Source organism: Globicephala melas, chromosome X (assembly GCF_963455315.2).
Source record: "Globicephala melas chromosome X, mGloMel1.2, whole genome shotgun sequence".
NCBI lineage: Eukaryota > Metazoa > Chordata > Mammalia > Artiodactyla > Delphinidae > Globicephala > Globicephala melas.
The window spans coordinates 42514143-42533626 of NC_083335.1; the positions used below are offsets into that span (position 1 = coordinate 42514143).

General features: G+C 41.7%; 1 protein-coding gene across 1 annotated transcript in view; it reads left to right on the plus strand.

The window, feature by feature from the left end:
* The window catches only part of TRMT2B (tRNA methyltransferase 2 homolog B), an 85943-nt gene that overhangs the window by 5306 nt on the left and 61153 nt on the right, over positions 1-19484 (plus strand). The window contains 7 exon segments of the mRNA XM_070044663.1: positions 376-433; positions 994-1064; positions 15829-15923; positions 16188-16402; positions 16573-16674; positions 18045-18165; positions 18375-18494. Coding sequence (XP_069900764.1) covers positions 376-433; positions 994-1064; positions 15829-15923; positions 16188-16402; positions 16573-16674; positions 18045-18165; positions 18375-18494 — 782 coding nt within the window.

Here is a 19484-nt window from a genome sequence, read left to right on the forward strand (position 1 = left end):
ACATATAAAACTGAATCACTGTGCTGTACACCTGAAAGTAACACAACATTGTAAATCAACTATACTTCAATTTAAAAAAAGGCATTAAAAAATAAGATTAATTGGGGATACTTTTTGGTGAGTAGTCATTGTATTATAGTGCTAGGAATCAACCTCCCCGCCCCCCAGCTTTCTTCCTCTAAAAGCCATATGCCTGAGACCTAGTAAGCACTTCATAAATATTGATGCTGGTGCTGCTGGTCTCATTATCATCACTGTTGTCAACATCGTCGTCATCATCATTGTTATCATTTTATGTTACTTTCTGTACTGGGAGCAGTCTCCTGCTTATTAGAGACATGCCCTTTCTATTTCACATCCCCATATCCCTGAAAGTTAAGAGCTTTCTGCGATAAATCTGCCTTAAAAGAACTGGTAGGGGAGGTGAGTGCTGGTGAGAGAAATCACAGTGGCATATTTCTGAGACTTAATTCCAGTATCCATTCCTAGATTCTATTCCTGAACTTACCATTTGCCCATTTTCAATAAATCCACTTGAAACACCATCATTTTATATTAGTTACACTGTTTAATATCCATATGCCTTAAACTACAGTTCATTAGGGTAGGCACTTGGCTTTCTTTTTTTCCCCTGTGTGCTGAATTAAATGAGTATATGACGTCAGTGTTCTGTTATTCACTAACAGAAAAACAAAACCCATTACATTTTACTTCCCTCTTAAAATCTGAACAGAAAGCAGACATTATCATATTGTACATTTGTGGCATGAGAGAAAATATTGCGGACTAGCTCCATTAAGAATAAGCTTTTTAATGGCCAGACCAGGAAACAGGTTTTCTCTGAAAAATGGCCTTGAGCATGAATTAGGTACTTTGCTTCTTCATATTTGCATATGCCTCTTTGGATTAGGGGATTTGAGTTGCTAGACATTTTATTCTAAATAATCTTTTAGGAAGAAAACCATGTAAATCAAATTCTTTTTCTTTCCATAGACAGGAACATGGTCTGTGTACGGTCTAACCATCTGAAAAACATCCCCAAGAAACACAGTCAAGTGGCACAGGTAATAAGGAACAAAGGCTGGTTGAAGATGACCCCAGGCATTGCAGTCTATAACGGCAGCATGCCTGATATTTTAATCATAGAGCTCTTCTAGTGCTACAGGGGAGGAGGGGTTCTGTTCTGAAAGTGTACTTCTTAACGGTGGAGAGAACATTGCTAGTGTTTCATTTCAGAGAGGGTGGAGAGGAGGAGAGAGAACTGCATCCATTATTGCAAATGTCAAGCATCCAAGGAATTTAATACAAGGGAAATTTAGGACAGAGAGATACTGATAAGGGCAGGATAGCAAGTGGCAGGTGTCTGTATTTGGAAGGCTAGTGTTTTCAGCAGAACAAGGTTGAAACATATCATGAGAGATGTGGGAATGGGCGTAAGGCATCTACATCATTAGATTGGCCTCTGAGACATTTTAGTATCCCTCTATTTCATGTACCCACTATTTATTGAGTACCTACTATGTGTCAGGCACTGGACTAGGTGCTGGGGATCCAGTGGTGATTCAAACAAACATGGTGCCTGCCCTCCTGGAACTTAAAAGAAAAAGGCAAAAGAAACAGGACTTCCAAATGACATACTTGTTCCCTGTTTATACTTACAGCACCCATCCTCCTAATGATTCAGCTTTCTGACACTTGGGTGGTGCCTTCTCATAGGACACATCTTGACCTCAAAGATTTCCTGGCTAGAACACAACTCCCATCATAGGATCATTCTCTGGAAATCTTCCTGCATGACCCTTGTCAGCTTCTTCTCCCATTGTCTTCAGTGACTATTCCAAACTCTTACCTCTCCTCGAATTTCCTATCCCATCACATTTACCCTTGCTCTTGACAGATGGCTGTGCCTGGTTCTTCACTGGAAAATTAAGACCAACAGATGAGGATTCCCTTAGCTGCTTCCCCTACCATCTACCAATTTCGCTGAAATCTTACCCCTCCTTTCCCTCCTATCTCAGTGAAATGCTGTTAGTCTTCTACCTGTCCAAGGCTATTCTTCCTTGAAACACCATCTTGGACTCATCTCCTCTCTCCCCAGGTTCCTTATTCCTTTGTTACATTCCCTCTTTCTCCCGTTTCTTTACCTACTTTTCTCCACCTCTACCGGCTCTTTTCTTTCATAAACATATTCAATTAAAAAAAATCTGATGGTTCTTGCTTCTGCCCCCAACAATTCCTAGAAATTAATCTTGCCAAATTCATCAGTGAGCTCTGTTTTGCCAAATTAAATGGAAACTTTCTGCCCCTAACTTACTCAACTTTTCTCTGCCTTTGGTACCACTTATTATTCTTATTTTCCTCCTTGGGAACACTGTCTTTGTTTGGTTTCTGTGATACCATTCTCTGATGGTTTTCCTCCTATTTCGCTGGCCACTTCTTAGTCGTTCTCATGGGATCTTTTTCTCCCTTTCTTTCCCACGATAAGTGTTGGTGTCCTCCAGGACTCTGTCCTTGGCCTTCTTTTTGAATATATTCATGGGAGATTGCACACCACTATAGCTGATGATTGGAATGACCACCTGTAAATTGACAACTCCTAAACTTATATTTGCATACCAGCTCCATCTTGAGCTTCAGGAGGTGGGGTTCCAAAGGCTACCGAACATCCTCACCTAGTTTTCCTGTAGAGCTCTTCAAATCAGCATTGGCCCAGATCCAGATTTCTCAACCTTCGCACTATTAACATTTTGGGTTGGATGGTTATTTATTGTGTGGGGCTATTAGGTGCACTGGAGGATGTTTAGCAGCATCCGTGGCCTCTGCCCCTAGAGGCCATGAGTTGTGACAACCAAAACTGCCTCCAGATATCTCTTGTGGGGCACAATCACCTCCGGTTGAGAACCATTGCCCTAAACTAAATTTACCCTCTTCCCTTTCCAAATGTGCCCTTTTTTCTCACGTTAGTAAATGGTAGCAACGTGTACTAGAAACATATGTCCTCTTAGACTCCTCTGTCTTAATCCTACCACTTCCTCCTCAGCCACATATAATAAATCTCCACGTCCTTTCAGTTTTCCTTTCTTTCTTTTTTGTTTTCTTATTTATTTCGTTCAGTTTTCCTTTCTAAAAATACTTTGACTCTACCCTCTTCTTTCTATTTCCACCACCATCATCACCACTCCAGTCCAAGCAACTGGTCTCTAGCATCTGTATTGTTATGACTGTAGATATTCACTCCTGAGCCAAGTAGATGTACTAAGATTTTGTGTCCTTTATTGTACTGTTTTTTTCTTTCATTTTATGTTGTGGAAAATTACAAACGTGTAAAAGTATAGAATGGTATAACAAACCCCATGTACCCATTACCCAGCTTCAGTAACTATCAACACATGGCCCATCTTGCTTTCACTATACTCTCACCCACTTTCCACCAGCCCCTTTGGATTTGTTTGAGGCAAATTCCAGACATTATATCATATAAGATATAAATACCACAGCATGAGTTTTAACAGAAAGGACTTAATTTTTTAACATAGTTTCATACCATTGTCACACCTGCAAATAAACATTTATCCCATAATATCATCAACTACCTAGTAAATGTTCAGATTAGGCACTGTTTTATCTCATAAAAAGCTTAATTGATATAGTTGGCTTGTTCAAATCAGGATTCAAACAAGGTATATACATTGCATTTGATTAACATGTCTCTTTAGCCTCTTAATTTTTAAGTACCCCTCCCTATTAATTTTTTTGTCCCTGCAATTTACTTTTTGAAGAAACTGGTTTGTTTTCCTCTGGAGATTCTCCCATTCTGGATTTTGCTGATTGAATCCCCTTGATATCATTGAATGTTCTTCCTCTATCCCCTGTATTTCCTCTAAGCTGGTAGATCTAGAGTGTTGATCAGATTCAGGTTTGATTTTTGGCAAGAATGTTTTTATATGTAGATGTCTAATGGGCTCTCTTTTTTGGTGATGTTAACATTGAACAGCGGATTCAGGTGTCATCAGTCTGATTCACTCATTGAAAAGTTCCCTGTCAGCTTTTCGCTTAATGGTTTAGCTGTCATTAGTGATCAGTGCCTAGATCTCTTATTTTTGGGGGGGGGGTTGCAATGCAGTTCTGTTCTAAATCTATTATTTATTAGCTGGAATTCTTCTAGAAATAACTTTTCCCTATCAACCCTTTGGTTACTCTAAGGTACTCTTACAGGAAAGGCAGGATAAATCCTTGGTTCTTTCACCTTCCTCAAAAGATGATCAGTTAATGTGTTTGTTTTGGTATCATTAGGAACTCATAGATTTTTAACATACTTGATATGTTTCAATCTACTGCAGATACTAGGGGTTTTTTGGTACTCCAGTTACTCCATTTTTGGCCAATTGGAACCTCTTTTAATTGGCTGTGAGACCTAGATGGCCGTGATAGTTCTGGAATGATAAGATATTTCTAGCACATCTAGTCCATTTTATGCCTGGGAGCTGGAATCAGCCGTTTCTTTTTTTTTTTTTGCGGTACGCGGGCCTCTCACTGTTGTGGCCTCTCCCATTGTGGAGCAAGGCTCCGAACGCGCAGACTCAGCGGCCATGGCTCACGGGCCCAGCCGCTCCGCTGCATGTGGGATCTTCCAGGACTGGGGCACGAACCCGCGTCCCCTGCATCGGCAGGCGGACTCTCAACCACTGCGCCACCAGGGAAGCCCTCAGCCGTTTCTTTAAGGAATCCTTGTCTCTGTTAGTGGGAAATGGCAGGGTGCTAGGTGCGTGCTTATTTATACTGAGTTGGTCATATTTCAATGCCTTTTTAGTGGACAGAGCTAGGAAATATTTTTTAAAAGAAAATATATCATGAGTTCACAGTAATATGTCCAAATCAAATTAAAAATTATAGTTTTTACTTAAATCCTTTGATTTTATATTTTTATCTCTTGTCTCTTACAATTAAAACTTTAGTCCTGACAACATTAGAATACTTACAATTGACCCTTGAACAAGGACATAGTTAAGGGCGCCAACCCCTGTGCGGTTGAAAATCCACTTCGTATCTGTGGTTCCACATCTGTGGATTCAATCAGCCATGCGTCGTGTAGTACTGTAGTACACGTTTAGTGAAAAAAACTTCATATAAGTGGACCTGTGCAGTTCAAACCCATGTTGTTCAAGGGTCAGCTGTACTTATTTATTCCATCCTACTCTTTACATATAATTTCAGAACAACAATACTAGTATTATTACTAACAAATGATTACTGAAAAGAGCTCAAGATTTCTGTCCAGTTCTTTTTGTCCAATTATTGTGGCTCTGAAGGAATTCATCTCTTTGTAGTTACACCACCAACTTGACATGATACATGGATTCTTTTTTTTTCTTCATTCTTGCTTTCAAATTTTAGGGATTGATTTTTTTCTTTTTCCTTTTGATTAAATTTTTGTTTTATAATTTTGTAAGATATTTACATGGTTTCAAAGTCATATCTACAAAATAAAGGTGTATTTTCTTTTTGTTTTGTTTTTTGGCCGCGCCACATGCAGGATCTTAGTTCCCTGACCAGAGATTGAACCCGCCCCCCCTGCAGTGGAAGTGCAGAGTCTTAACCACTGGACCTCCAGGGAAGTCCCATAAAGGTGTATTTAAAGAGGTCTAGTTTTCACTTCTGTCCCCTCTGCCCAGTTCCCTTCCTCCTTCTATGGGTAACATTTTTATTCACTTTTATTTATTTTAAAAAATGGAAACATATTTGTATCTCCCCTTTTCTTAGCTAAAAGGTAGCTTAATATGGACACAGTTCTGTACCTTTTTTCCACATAATAATATGCTTCATTTTTTTAATATTTACAATTGTTATATCTTCTTGGATTGATCCTTTGATCATTTTTTTAACATCTTTATTGGAGTATAATTGCTTTACAATGGTGTGTTAGTTTCTGCTGTATGCTTCATTTAAAAAAAATAACTGCTTAGTCCTATGTAATATGATGGATTTTACAACTTCTAGTTTTCATTGGCTTGAATAATTACCTAATTTTCTCATTGGCTTAGTTTTCTCTGAACCTATTGCTATTTTTTTTTCTGAGTGCTCTAAGAGCTCTGTCAAACATCAATGTTCTCCATATGGTCTAAAACTTGAGTTTAGTATTTTCCCTGAAGACCTTTTTTCTGAAGTCTCCATCCTAGGCTCCTGAGGCCTTCTGCCTAGCTGTTATCTTGGGACTCCTTTTGCTGTTCTTCTGTCTTTACCCCTGTTTCTCAGATCCCCTGTCTTCCTTTTTCTGGTTTACATCCTCATTTAGTTGGAATACAACCTCCATTAGCTTCCTGAGGAAGGGTGCCTAGGAGTAAACTTTGAGTCTTTGCATGTCTATAAATGTCTTAGTTCTTTCCTGACATATGACTGAGAGTATTTCTAGATTTCAAATACTAGGTTTGAATCATTTGCCTTTATAAATTTGAAGACATGGTCTCATTGTCATCTGGCCGCTAATATTGTGTAAGCCTGGATGCTACTTTAAGTCCTATTCCTTTGTAGATAATCTCTCCCCTCTTTATTTCTCTAGAAGCTTTTAGGGAATCTCTGTCCGTGAAACTTCATGATCATGTGGCCCTTCTTTCATTAATTGTGATGGACACTTTCTAGTCCTTGTGAAGCTGGAAACTAATACTTTCAGACATGGGAAATTTTCCTGTATTATTATTTTTTTAATTTATTTTTTATTTTTATATTTTTGGCCATGCCACGTGGCTTGTGGGATCTTACTTCCCCAACCAGGGACTGAACCCGGGCCCCTGCAGTGAAAGTGCCAAGTCCTTACCACTGGACCACCAGGGAATTCCCTATTTTTATTTTTTTTTATTGAAGTATAGTTGATTTACAATGTTGTGTTAGTTTCAAGTGTACGGCAAACTGATTCAGTTATATATATATATTCTTTATCAGATTCTTTTCCATTATAGGTTATTATAAGGTGTTGAATATACTTCCCAGTGCCATACAGTAGATCCTTGTTGTTTCTCTATTTTATATATAGTAGTGTGTATATGTTAATCCCCAAATTCTAATTTATCCCTCCCCTGCCCCTTCCCCTTTGGTAACCATAAGTTTGTTTCTATATCTGTGAGTCTGTTTCTGTTTTATTTTATGTATGTATGTATGTATGACTGGCTGTGTTGGGTCTTCATTGCTGTGTGTGGGCTTTCTCTAGTTGCGGTGAGTGGGGGCTACTCTTTGTTGTGGTGCGTGGGCTTCTCATTGTTGTGGCTTCTCTTGTTGCAGAGCATGGGCTCTAGGCACGCAGGCTTCAGTAGTTGTGGCACATGGGCTCAATAGTTGTGATTTGTGGGCTCTAGAGCTCAGGCTCAGTAGTTGTGGTGCACGGGCTTAGTTGCTCCGCGACATGTGGGATCTTCCTGGGCCAGGGCGAACCCATGTCCCTTGTATTGGCAGGCAGATTCTTAACCACTGCGCCACCAGGGAAGCCCTCTGTTTGGTAAATAAGTTCATTTGTATCATTGTTTTAGATTCCACATATAAGTGATATCATATGATATTTATGTTTCTCTGTCTGACTTACTTCACTTTGTATGATAATCTCTAGGCCCATCTATGGGTTACTGCACATGGCATTATTTCATTCTTTTTATGGCTGAGTAATATTTCATTGTATATATGTACCACATCTTCTTTATCCGTTCCTCTGTCGATGGACATTTAGGTTGTTTCCATGTCTGGGCTATTGTAAATAGAGCTGCAATGAACACTGTGGTCCATGACTCTTTTTGAATTATGGTTTTCTCAGGGTATATGCCCAGCAGTGGATTGCTGGATCATATGGCAACTCTATTTTTAGTCTTTTAAGGAACCTCCATACTGTTCTCCATAGTGGCTGCACCACTTTACATTCCCACTGACACTGCAGGAGGGTTCCCTTTTCTCCACACCCTCTCTGCCATTTATTTGTAGACTTTTTTTTTAATTGGAGTATAGTTGCTTTACAAAGTTGTATTAGTTTCTGCTGTACAGCAAAGTGATTCAGTTATACATATATATATATATATCCACTATTTTTTAGATTTCCTTCCCATTTAGGTCACCACAGAGCATTGAGTAAAGTTCCCTGTGCTATACAGTACATTCTCATTAGTTATCTATTTTATATATAGTATTTGTAGACTTTTTGATGATGGCCATTCTGACTGGTGTGATGTATTATTTCTTTAAGTACTTCCTCTCATTTTCTTTGTTCTCTCTATACCTCCTATTATTTGGATTTTGGACTTCATGAATTGATTCTGTAATCTGCTACTCATTCCTCTTCTATTTTCCATCTCTTTTCCCTTTTGTTCTTCTTTTTGTGAAATTTTCTTGAAATAAATGCCAACATTTTTATTGACTTTTTTTCTACCACCTTTTAATTTTCAAAAGCTTTTGCTTGTTCTCTGATTGTTCCTTTTGTATAGCATCTTCTTTTTTTAAAATAATGTAATATATATATATATATATTTTTAATCTTGCTTTTTCCTTTTTTTCCTTTTTTTCTTTTTTTTTTTTTTTTTTTTTTTTTTTTTGGCGGTACGTGGGCCTCTCACTGTTGTGGCCTCTCCCGTTGCGGAGCAAGCACAGGCTCCAGACGTGCAGGCTCAGCGGCCATGGTTCACGGGCCCAGCCGCTCCGCGTCATGTGGGATCTTCCCGGACCAGGGCACGAACTCGTGTCCCCTGCATCGGCAGGCAGACTCTCAACCACTGCGCCACCAGGGAAGCCCTTTTTCCTGTTTTTTGAATTGTCTGCTTCCTTCAGGGATTTTTTTTCCCTGTTTGTTTTGGGTATTGTCTTTTGCAATGAAGGCTTTAATCAAGTAGCTGGTGGTAGTTGCCTGACCGTTCATGTTTAAGCATGAGGCTTTAAATTGATTGGCAGTTCAGCTTGAGTGGGTTTGTTGATTCTTGGCTTGCCTGCTGGTGCTTGTGGGTGGGGGCCCATATCTCTCTCGGGAGATCATTACTCTGGGACTATTCAGTTTCTTGAGAGAATTTACATTGAATCTTCCTGTTTCCACCCCTGTGCCACCACTCCGCCTGGTATTTCCTGGTATTTGTGTGTTCATTTTTTCCTAAGGGAAAAAACATCCCCAACCTCCTGCTACAGAAGGATAGAGGTTTTTGGTAGGATGAGGTTGTTTACCAGTTTTATGTCCAGACTTTCAACCAAACCCTGTTTTAAGCCCTGTACCTTATCCCATCTCTATCTCCTTGCACTTCAAGTTTGAGCCTTTCCAGGCTTGTGTGGAGCAGATAAGCCTTACCTCTCATCAGATCCCCCTTTGTAGGCAATCCGGATGTAGCTTCCTTCATCTTGCTAAGTCAGTTGCCATTCCAGTCTTTTATCTGGTTTGCTCTTGTTGTCTTCTCTCCCATTATCTCTGTTCTTTCTTTCATTTATTCATTCAACAAGTACAATTGAGTACCTACAAATGCCAGGCACTATTCTAGGTGCTTAGGATACAATAATGAAGAAAATATCCCTTCCCTTGTGGAACTTATATTTTAGTGGGGGGAGACAGATTTTTTTAAAAAAATAATAAAGTAAATTATATAATATGTTAGAAGGTGATAAGTGCAGTGCTGGTCTGAATGTTTCTGTCCCTCCAAATTTCATATGTTGAAATCCTCACCCCCAAGGTAATAGTATTAAGAGGTTGGGGCCTTTGGGCAGTGCTTAGGTCATGAGAGTGGAGCCTTCATGATTAGGATTAGTGCCCTTATAAAAGAGGACCCAGAGAACTAGCTTGTCCTTTCTTTTCATTTATTTATTTGTTTGTTTTTTAAAATTTTTTTGGCTGTGTTGGGTCATCGTTGCTGTGCACGGGCTTTCTGTAGTTGTGGTGAGCGGGGGCTACTCTTCGTTGTGGTGCGTGGGCTTCTCATTGTGGTGGCTTCTCTTGTTGCAGAGCATGGGTTCTAGGCACGCAGGCTTCAGTAGTTGTGGCATGTGGGCTCAGTAGTTGTGGCTCATGGTCTCTTGAGCGCAGGCTCAGTAGTTGTGGCGCACGGGCTTAGTTGCTCCGTGGCATGTGGGATCTTCCCGGACCAGGGCTCAAACCCGTGTCCCCTGCATTGGCAGGCAGATTCTTAACCACTGCGCCACCAGGGAAGCCCCTAGCTTGTCCATTCTGCCATGTGAGGTTCCAGTGAAAAGACAGAAGCCGTCACTGAGGAAGCTGTCACCAGACACTGAATCTGCCGGAACCTTGATTTTGGATTTCCCAGTCTCCGGAACTGAGGAATTTTTGTTGTTTATAAGTCATCCAGTTTATGGTACTTTTGTTTTAGCAGTCCAAACAGACTAAGACGAATGCCCTGGGGAAAATGCAGCAGGATAAGGAGGATGAGAAGTCATAAGTTTGGGGGAAATGCGGGTTGTAATTTTAAATGGGATCAATGTAGGCTTCATTGAGAAGGTGATATTTGAATAAAGCAGTAGTTCTCAACTGGAATTAGTTTTGCCCTACAGGGGACATTTAGCAATGTTGGAGACATTTTTGGTTGTCACCACTGGGGGATAGTTGGACGGTGCTACTGGTATCTTTCTAGTGAGTAGAGGCCAAGGATGCTGTTAAACATCCTGCAGTGCAGAGGACAGCCCCCCACAACACAGAATTGACAATAGTGCCAAGGTTGAGAAACTTTGGAATTAAGACTTAAAGGAAATGAGGGTGTCAACCATGTGAAGGTCTGAGGGAAGAGCATTCTAGCCAAAGAGAACAGCCATGGCAAAGGCCCTAAGGTAGGAGTATGGCATGCTTTCTGGAGGAACTGAAAGTAGACTCAGAAGAGTAATAGGAGAAGAGGTAAGGTAGTTAATGGGGACCAGATAGTGTAGTGCCTTAGAGGTCATTGTTGGGACTTTGGCTTTTATTCTGAGCTGTTGGAGGTTTTGATTGGGGGGCGGGCATCCCATGATATGATTTAGGTTTTAAACAGGATCACTCTGGCTATTATATTGTGTATGGATTGTTGCAGGGAAAGGTAGAAGCAGGGAGAGACTAGTTAGGAGGCTCATGTGGTAATCCAGATGTGAGATGATATAGCCCAGTGGGAGCAGCAGAGGAGGTGGATATATCTTGAAGACAGAACTGCAGGATTTCTTGATTGATTGAGTGAAAGGTATAAGAGAAAGAGAGGAGTGAAAAATGGCTCTAGGTTTTTGGGAGGAGAAAGTGGAACAGTGGAGTTACTATCTACGGAAATGGAAAAAGCTATGGCAGAGCAGATTTGAGCAGGGGGAGGTTAGTAGCTCAATTTTGGACATGTTGCATTGAGATACCTATTAGGCATCTGAGTAGATATGTTAAATAGGTAGTTGGATCTGTTAGGATGAGGTTCAAGAATTAGAAATCTTGGAGTTGTTAACATGTAGATGTTATTTAAAATCATGAGACTGGAAGAGATGACCAAGGGAGTGAGAGTAGATAGAAAGAGAACAGGAACATGGACTGAACCCAGGGGCATTCCCATTTTAAGAGGTCTGGGAGGAGAAGAGGAACCAGTAAAGGTGACTGAGAAGGGGCAGCCAGTGAGGTCAGAGGAAACCAGGAGAGTGTGGGATCCTGAAAGCCTAGTGAAGACAGTGAACTGAGGAGGAGGGGCTCATCAGCTGTGCCAGTGCTGCTAGTAGGTCAAGTAAGATGAGGAGTGTGAATTGACCTTTGAACTGCATGACACGGAGGTCGTTGGTGACCATAATGGGAGCTGTTTAGGTGGAGTGGTGGGGACCTGATTTGAGTGGGTGAGTAGAAGGAGAGGAATGGGAGGCAGTGAATATAGACAGTTCTTTTGAGGAGCTTTGCTACAAAGAGGAGCGGAGAAATGGAACAGTGGCTGGAGGGGAAAGTGGGTTCGAGAAGGTTACTTTTCTTTTTAAAGGTGGGAGAGTTAGAAGAACATGCTTGTGTATTGATGGGAATGATCCAGTAGTGAGGGAGGAAAATGATGCAAGAGAGAGAGAAGGGAGAATTGGTGGATCAATGAGTTTAAGTACATTTATGTCTTTTTTATTCCTTTATTTCATTTTAGTAGGATTTTAAAGAGGAATAGTCTGTTATTTGAACCAGAAGGCCCTTTCACTCTTTTTAAAAATTTTATTTTATTGAGGTATAATTGACATGCAACATTGTGTAAGTTTAGGGTGTACAGTGTGTTGATTTGATACAGTTGACCCTTGAACAACATGGGGGTTGGGGCGCTGACCCTCTGCACAGTTGAAAATGCACCTATAACTCTGTAGTTGGCCCTCCATATCCTTGGTTTTCCCATATCTGCAGTTCCATGTCTCGAGTTCAACCAACCCCAGATTCAACCAACCACAGATTGTGTAGTAATGTAGTACATATTTATTGAAAAAAATCCACATGTAAGTGGACCCACACAGTTCCAACCCATGCTGTTCAAGGGTCAACTGTATATTGCAATATGATGCTTAGGCATTCCCATGTAAGAATAGGAGTTTCAGGCTCTATTTTATAAATGAAGAAACCAAAGCCTTGGCTCATACAGTGGAGAAGCTGTATTTCATATTTACTTACCCATTATCTTCCAGGTCAGACTCAGTTTTTCAGTTCCCATCCTTCTAGGACCTCAAAGACATTTGAATCTTCTTCCAGAAAACATTCCTTTCCAACCAGCAAGTAAACAACAGTTGAACCAGTCTTTCTTTAAATCACCAACTTCAAAATTTGGAAAAATTTGTTCAGTATAAGTATAGTTAAGCATCTTATGTTGCATTTATATGAAATTATAGCAGAAGTGGTCAAGTGCACCCTTAATTGATTTTTACCCTCTCAAGTGGCACTGTTTTTTGGTGTAACTCTCCCTTCCATGCACTATTTTGGGTTTGTGTGAAAATGCAGTGGATCCAGAACCCATGCATTATGAAAACAAGAGGACCTAGTAGATCAGATAGTGTGTCCTGTTGTGGCAGCAACTGGCTTGTGTTTGAAGTTTGGCTTTAAGGATTTCTGATATCTCAACACTGAATCAGGATTGCTTTTGACCTGTATTTACCAGGGGAAGATGAAGGATCCAACTAAGCTAGTTGGCACCTGGTTATATGAAGAAATACAGAAACAATGGGCTTACATCAGGAAGTTATAAGTAAGAATGGAATTATAGCAGCTTAGTAGTATATTAGGAATTGCTGCCAGGAGGAATTCACAGAAATGGATGATTATTGTATTCCACGCTGTGTACACAACAAGCTGAAATTCTTCATACAGATACCTTTGCTGTTTCATAACTTCTTTCAATAATAATTATTGAGCACTGGTTATGTGCTAGACTCAGGATACAACTCTGAGCCTTCATGGAACATACTTTTTGGGCTGTCATGGATAGGATCCCTCAGTAAGGTTGCAGGGCAGTGATCATGTTTCTTATATCACTGCATTAGTTTGCTAGGACTGCCATAACAAAATCCCACAGACTGGGTGGCTTAAACAACATAAACTTATTTTCTCACAGTCCCGGAGGCTGGAAGTCCAAGATCAAGGTGTCAGCAGGTTTGGTTTCTTCGGAGACCTCTCTCCTTGGCTTGCAGATGGCTGCCTTTCTGCTGTGTCCTCATGTGGGCTTTCCTCTGTGCACGTGCACATCCCTGATGTTTCTGTGTATCCAAATTTCCTCTTCTTATAAGGACAACAGTCAGATTGGATTAGAGTCCACCTTAACTGCCTCATTTTAACTAATCACCTACTTAAAGGCCCTATTTCCAAACACAGTCACATTTTGAGGTACTGGGGGTTAGGACTTCAATGTATGAATCCTAGGGGGACACAGTTCAGCCCACAACACTCTCCTCTGGACCCCCAAAATTCATGTTCTTCTCACATGCAAAATACATTCACCCCCATTCCAACAGCCCAAAATTCTTAACACATTCCAGCATCAACTCTAAGTCCTAAATCTCATCTAAATGAAGTGTGGATGAGAGGTATCAGTCAAGGTATAATTCATCCTAAGACAGAATTAGCTGTGAACCAGTGAAGCTGGAAATATTATCTGCTTCCCAAATACAATCGTAGGACAGGCATAGGATAGACATTCCCATTCCAAAAGGAACAAATCAGAAAGAAGAAAGGGGTCTTGGGTCCCAAGCAAATCTGAAACCTAGCAGGGCAAATTCCACTAAATTTTAAGGCTTGAGAATAATCCTCTATGGGTTGATACTGTCCTCCAGGCCCACTGGTGTGGTGGGCCCACTGGGGTAGCAGCGTGGCCAACTGAAACCACAGCATTCGGACCCACCCTAATGGCCTAATTTTAACTTAAACACATCTTTAAAGACCTCGTCTCCAAATCTGGTCACATTCTGAGGTACTAAGCGTTCAACATATGAATTTGTGTGTAGGGGGGGATACGCTTCAGCCCGTAACAGTCGCTCAGCATGAATAATGAGCTGTCAAACTGTTAGTTTTGCCTGTGTAATAGTACTGTTTTCTTCCTAGTACTACGAAGTATTCCTTCAACAGTCCCCATTGGAGCCCTGCCTTCTGTTTCGTGAAGGTGGGTACTGGCGTGAGCTCATAGCCCACACCAATAGCCAAGGGCACACAATGGCCATCATCTCTTTCCATCCCCAGGAATTAAGGCAGGTGAGACTCAAAGGATGATAAGGAACAGCTTCTATAGCAGCCCTTACTATCAATATGCTGCAGTTGGTATTTGGAGGTTTCAGGGAAGATAGCAGAAACAATGCATCCATAGAATGTATGGGTTGGAAAGAAGGGTTGGGGATGATGATGAGGAGATGGCAAGGATCCTGTTAACCATGCTGCTGGCATAATGAAACCAAAGAGACTGAGGCTAGGTTACCAAGTTAATTATCATGTGAGGACTCCTGAGGATTTTCACAAGAACTTTGCCCACAGAACTTATTAGGTGTTCTACTAATTCCAGAAGCCAATTTAATAGAGACTAGAATATGGTCAGAATTTCATAATCTACATAATACTTTTACATTTGTAATACACTTAGAGCTTTCAAACATGCCTGTATCAAAATATTCTAATACTTATGTGATCATCTCAAGCAACTTGTGAAGTAGGCTGGAGAGGGAGAGGTATTGTTCCCTTCATTTCACAGCTGAGCAAATGGAGGCATAGAGGTACGCAAGGTTAAAGAGCTAGTAAATAGCAAAGCTATAGGACTTGAACCCAGGTCGTTGATTCCTGGCCTTTTAACTCTATAGCTCCAACATAGTTTATTGTCATATGTCCTTGTGTCTAGCTGATGGATAGGGCTCTCTGTAGTGACGTAAGAATTTTAAAACGTTTAGAACTTGAAGAAAGGATTTAGTTACTGTGCTCATTCTGTTCCGTGCCCTTTCTTTCCTTTCTCTTAGGACGTGTGTCTTCTGAGGTGGTGTTTGGATGGGTGGATGGGATATTTGAAGTAGAGAAGTGTGAAAGGAATTGAAAGGTTATTGCTTGTTTGTGATGGGACAAAAGCTTAGTTTAGCTCCTAGGTTACAACAAGAATAACTCTCACACTTTCTTTAGAGAACTATTAAAGAGGCTCAAACCAGAGAAAGTGCCATGTCTGTTGTATAGCATTTGTCAAAAGCCAATAAGCAAAGGAGTGCTTCTGCTGAGATGTGAAAATAGCTTTTTTTTTTTTTTTTGGTCCTACAGAACATTGCTTTAAGTGTTATCTATAATAGGATTTGAGTAATGTGCCTTCTTGTCTGACTACTGCAGGGCTGATTACCATAGAGCTTGGAGAGAAAATTTGTCAGAGGTGGGTTTTTGCTTGACTCCTGATTTTGTGGTCTGGGCAGGAGGAGCTCTGTGTTCAGAAGGAGACTGTAAAGAAGTTTTTCACCAAAGGGCCAGGAGCAGTCTGTGACTTGACATCACTTTACTTCCAGGAAAGGTAAACCTGGGACAGCCCAACAGCAAGCCGCAGTCTGATGGCTTGCCATAGTCTGGGTTGTGGATTACTGAGGCAGCGCCGCTGATGACCAAGTGTTTGCATGTACCTCCATCCCCTGAGAGGGAAACTCCTCCAGAGCTCTCAGGGCCATGCCATGGAGGCTTTGTCTCCTAGCTGAGATGCTGGGGCCTCCCTCTCCAACCAACCACTAGAGATAGGTTGGTCTGCCATTCCAAGGTGCTTTCTTCTTTTATTCTTTTCTAGCACTACGACCCGTTGCAGCCATCAGCAGTCCCCTTACCAGCTCCTGTTTGGGGAACCCCACATCTTTGAAGATCTCCTGGGGTTGAAGATCTGCATCTCTCCAGATGCCTTTTTCCAGGTTAACATTGCTGGTGCAGAGATACTGTATCGGACTATGGGGGAGCTGAGTGGAGTGAACTCTAACACCATCCTCCTTGACATCTGCTGTGTAACTGGCAAGTGGCAGCCCAGGGCAGAATCAACATGCAGCTTATCTCCCCAACACCATCCACGCAGCACCCAGGGCCCTTGCAGCCGAGGTGGGGAGGTGGTGATAGTGGTGCAGGCATAACCTCATTGGTAATACCATAAAATACCCTCCTCTTATTCTCTCCTACTTCCCCAGGTGTGATTGGCCTCTCTCTGGCTCAGTATACCTCCTAGGTCCTTGGGATTGAGTTGGTGGAGCAGGCGGTAGAGGATGCCAGGTGGACTGTAGCCTTCAATGGTACACTGCTCACATTCTGGGGAGAAATTAAGAGCTGTAGTTGTTCTGTACTATGGGAACGGTTGTGTGGGAAAGGGCATCTACTGTATCCATGAGTGGGGAGGAAGGGAAGGTGTTCTGGAGTGCTCAGAGTTGGATCCTGATGACTTTCTAAAAGAGGTCCCCCTTTTTTTTTCTTTTTTTTAAAAATTGAAGTATAGTTGATTTCAATGTTGTGTTAGTTTCAGGTATACAGCAAAGTGATTCAGTTATATATTTATACATATATATATATATATACACACATATGTATATATATATATTCTTTTCCAAATCATTTTCCCTGGGCTTCCCTGGTGGTGCAGTGGTTGAGAATCCTCCTGCCAATGCAGGGGTCACGAGTTCAGGCCCTGGTCCAGGAGGATCCCACATGCTGCGGAGCAGCTGGATCCATGCGCCCCAACTGCTGAGCCTGCACTCTAGAGCCCGCGAGCCACAACTACTGAAGTCTGTGCTCCGCAGCGGGAGAGGCCACAGCAATTGGAGGCCCGTGCACTGTGGCGAGGAGTGGCCCCCACTCACCACAGCTAGAGGGAGCCCGGGCACAGCAACGGGGACCCAACACAGCCAAAAATAAATAAATTCATTAAAAAAATTATTTTCCCTTATAGGTTATTACAAAATATTGAGTAGAGTTCCCTGTGTTATACAGTAGGTCTTTGTTGGTTACCTATTTTATATATAGTAGTGTGTATATGTTAATTCCAAACTCCTAATTTATCCCTCCCTAATCTTTTTGTTTCTATCTGGAAAAAGCCTAAGGGAAGGAATAAGCCTAGCTGATAGGAAGGGAACTTGGCAAAACTTTGAATAATATAGAAGAGCCTTCTTGACATTAGACTCATGAGGCATCATAACAATACAATAGGTTTCAAACTATTTTTAGCAGTAGGACCTTTTCTTTGAACAAAGTCTTAGGCCAAACTGCAACATAGAAAAAAGATTTTCTTTCCCCTCTACCTCACTTCTAGACAGCTCCTGAGGCTCCATGTGAAAGCCTCCAATATAGCAGAAGGAGCACTTGAGTTATAGTCAAGGTTCTCTTCTTGGTATAGGTCCTTATGTGCTGTGTGAGTCACTAAGTTGTAAAATAACACATCTAGTCTCTCAAGCTGAAAGGCCTACAGAGATATTGCAAGGGAAAGCGCATTGGAAAAAATGAAGCAGCTCCAAAAGCATTTCTTCCATTGTTATGCAGAAGTATGTTAGATCTAAAGGGAAGATGGCAGAGCCCTCCCTGCTTTCTGTACGTTTCTATAAAGCTGAAGCTCCCCACCCCCAACTGCTTGGCTTACATTTTGAGTTATGGCACGTGGGCCTCTCTTTTGCAGGCATCACCAACTGTGAATTCCATACTGGTCGAGCAGAGAAGATTTTGCCACAGCTACTGAAGTCAAAGGAAGATGGGCAGTTAATTGTTGCTGTAGTGAACCCAGCCCGGGCCGGGACTGCGTAAGGATGACTAGATTTCCTGCTACAGAGCTAGTTAGGTATTCCCATGATGTCCACCAGCTTTGGTCTCTCATTTCTATACCATGTTAAGGCTGCTCTCAGTGAGCTGGCTCTGAACCTGCTTCTCCTCTTTTCCTAACCAGTGCTATGTGCCAGCCAGTTGCAAGTTTGTGATAACCTGGACCATGATAGTTTAATTATATTAATAGCAATGTGTTTCTTCCTTTAGATTACCAGGTGGTTCAAGCCATTCGAAACTACGGGGCCATCCGCATACTAGTTTTTGTTTCCTGCAAGCCCCATGGTGAAATCACAAGGAACATCATTGAGTGAGTCTTGACTTCGTTTTTAAATTATTTTTCCTGGGCTTCCCTGGTGGCGCAGTGGTTGAGAGTCTGCCTGCCGATGCAGGGAACATGGGTTCGTGCCCCGGTCCGGGAAGATCCTACATGCCACGGAGCGGCTAGGCCCGTGAGCCATGGCCGCTGAGCCTGCGCGTCCGGAACCTGTGCTCCACAACCGGAGAGGCCACAACAGTGAGAGGCCCGCGTACCGCAAAAAATTAATTAATTAATTTTTCCTGATGGTCAAAGTAATCCTTATTGTTATGCTTATTGTGCAGAATTTGGAAAGTGTACAGAAGTATAAAGAAATAAAAAAGTCATTATACTGTCATCAAGAGTCAATTATAAGGCCAGGTCTTGGATGAGGCAAATAAAGCAACCCACATCAGGTACAAAATTTAAGAGGATGCCCCAAATCTTAGTAATCAAGTTGCATTTTTTTTTTTTTTTTTTGCGTTACGCGGGCCTCTCCCATTGCGGAGCACAGGCTCCAGACGCGCAGGCTCAGCGGCCGTGGCTCACGGGCCCAGCCGCTCCACGGCATGTGGGATCTTCCCGGACCAGGGCACAAACCCGTGTCCCCTGCATTGGCAGGCGGACTCTCAATCACTGCGCCACCAGGGAAGCCCCAAGATGCATTTTTAATGCAGTATTTTCAGAAATTAAATTGTTTCAAAATACCTGTGAACAAAATATTAAGTTTTTTTAAAAAGTGAGATCCACTCCTGTACTTGGTAAGCCATGCCTCAGTCACCTTACTCTAGTCCTGGCCCTAGTTCCGATAAAACTGTATTTATGAAAGCAGGCAGCCAGCCTGCTGGCCATAATTTTACAATTTGACTTTCCAAATTATTGCATCAAGATATCATTTGTCTTGATTACTGAGTTTTTGGCACCCTCTTAAATTGTGCACCCACGGGGAATGCCTTCTGCTTCACTCCCAGTTCTGGCCCTGCTCAATTATTTTGATTTTTG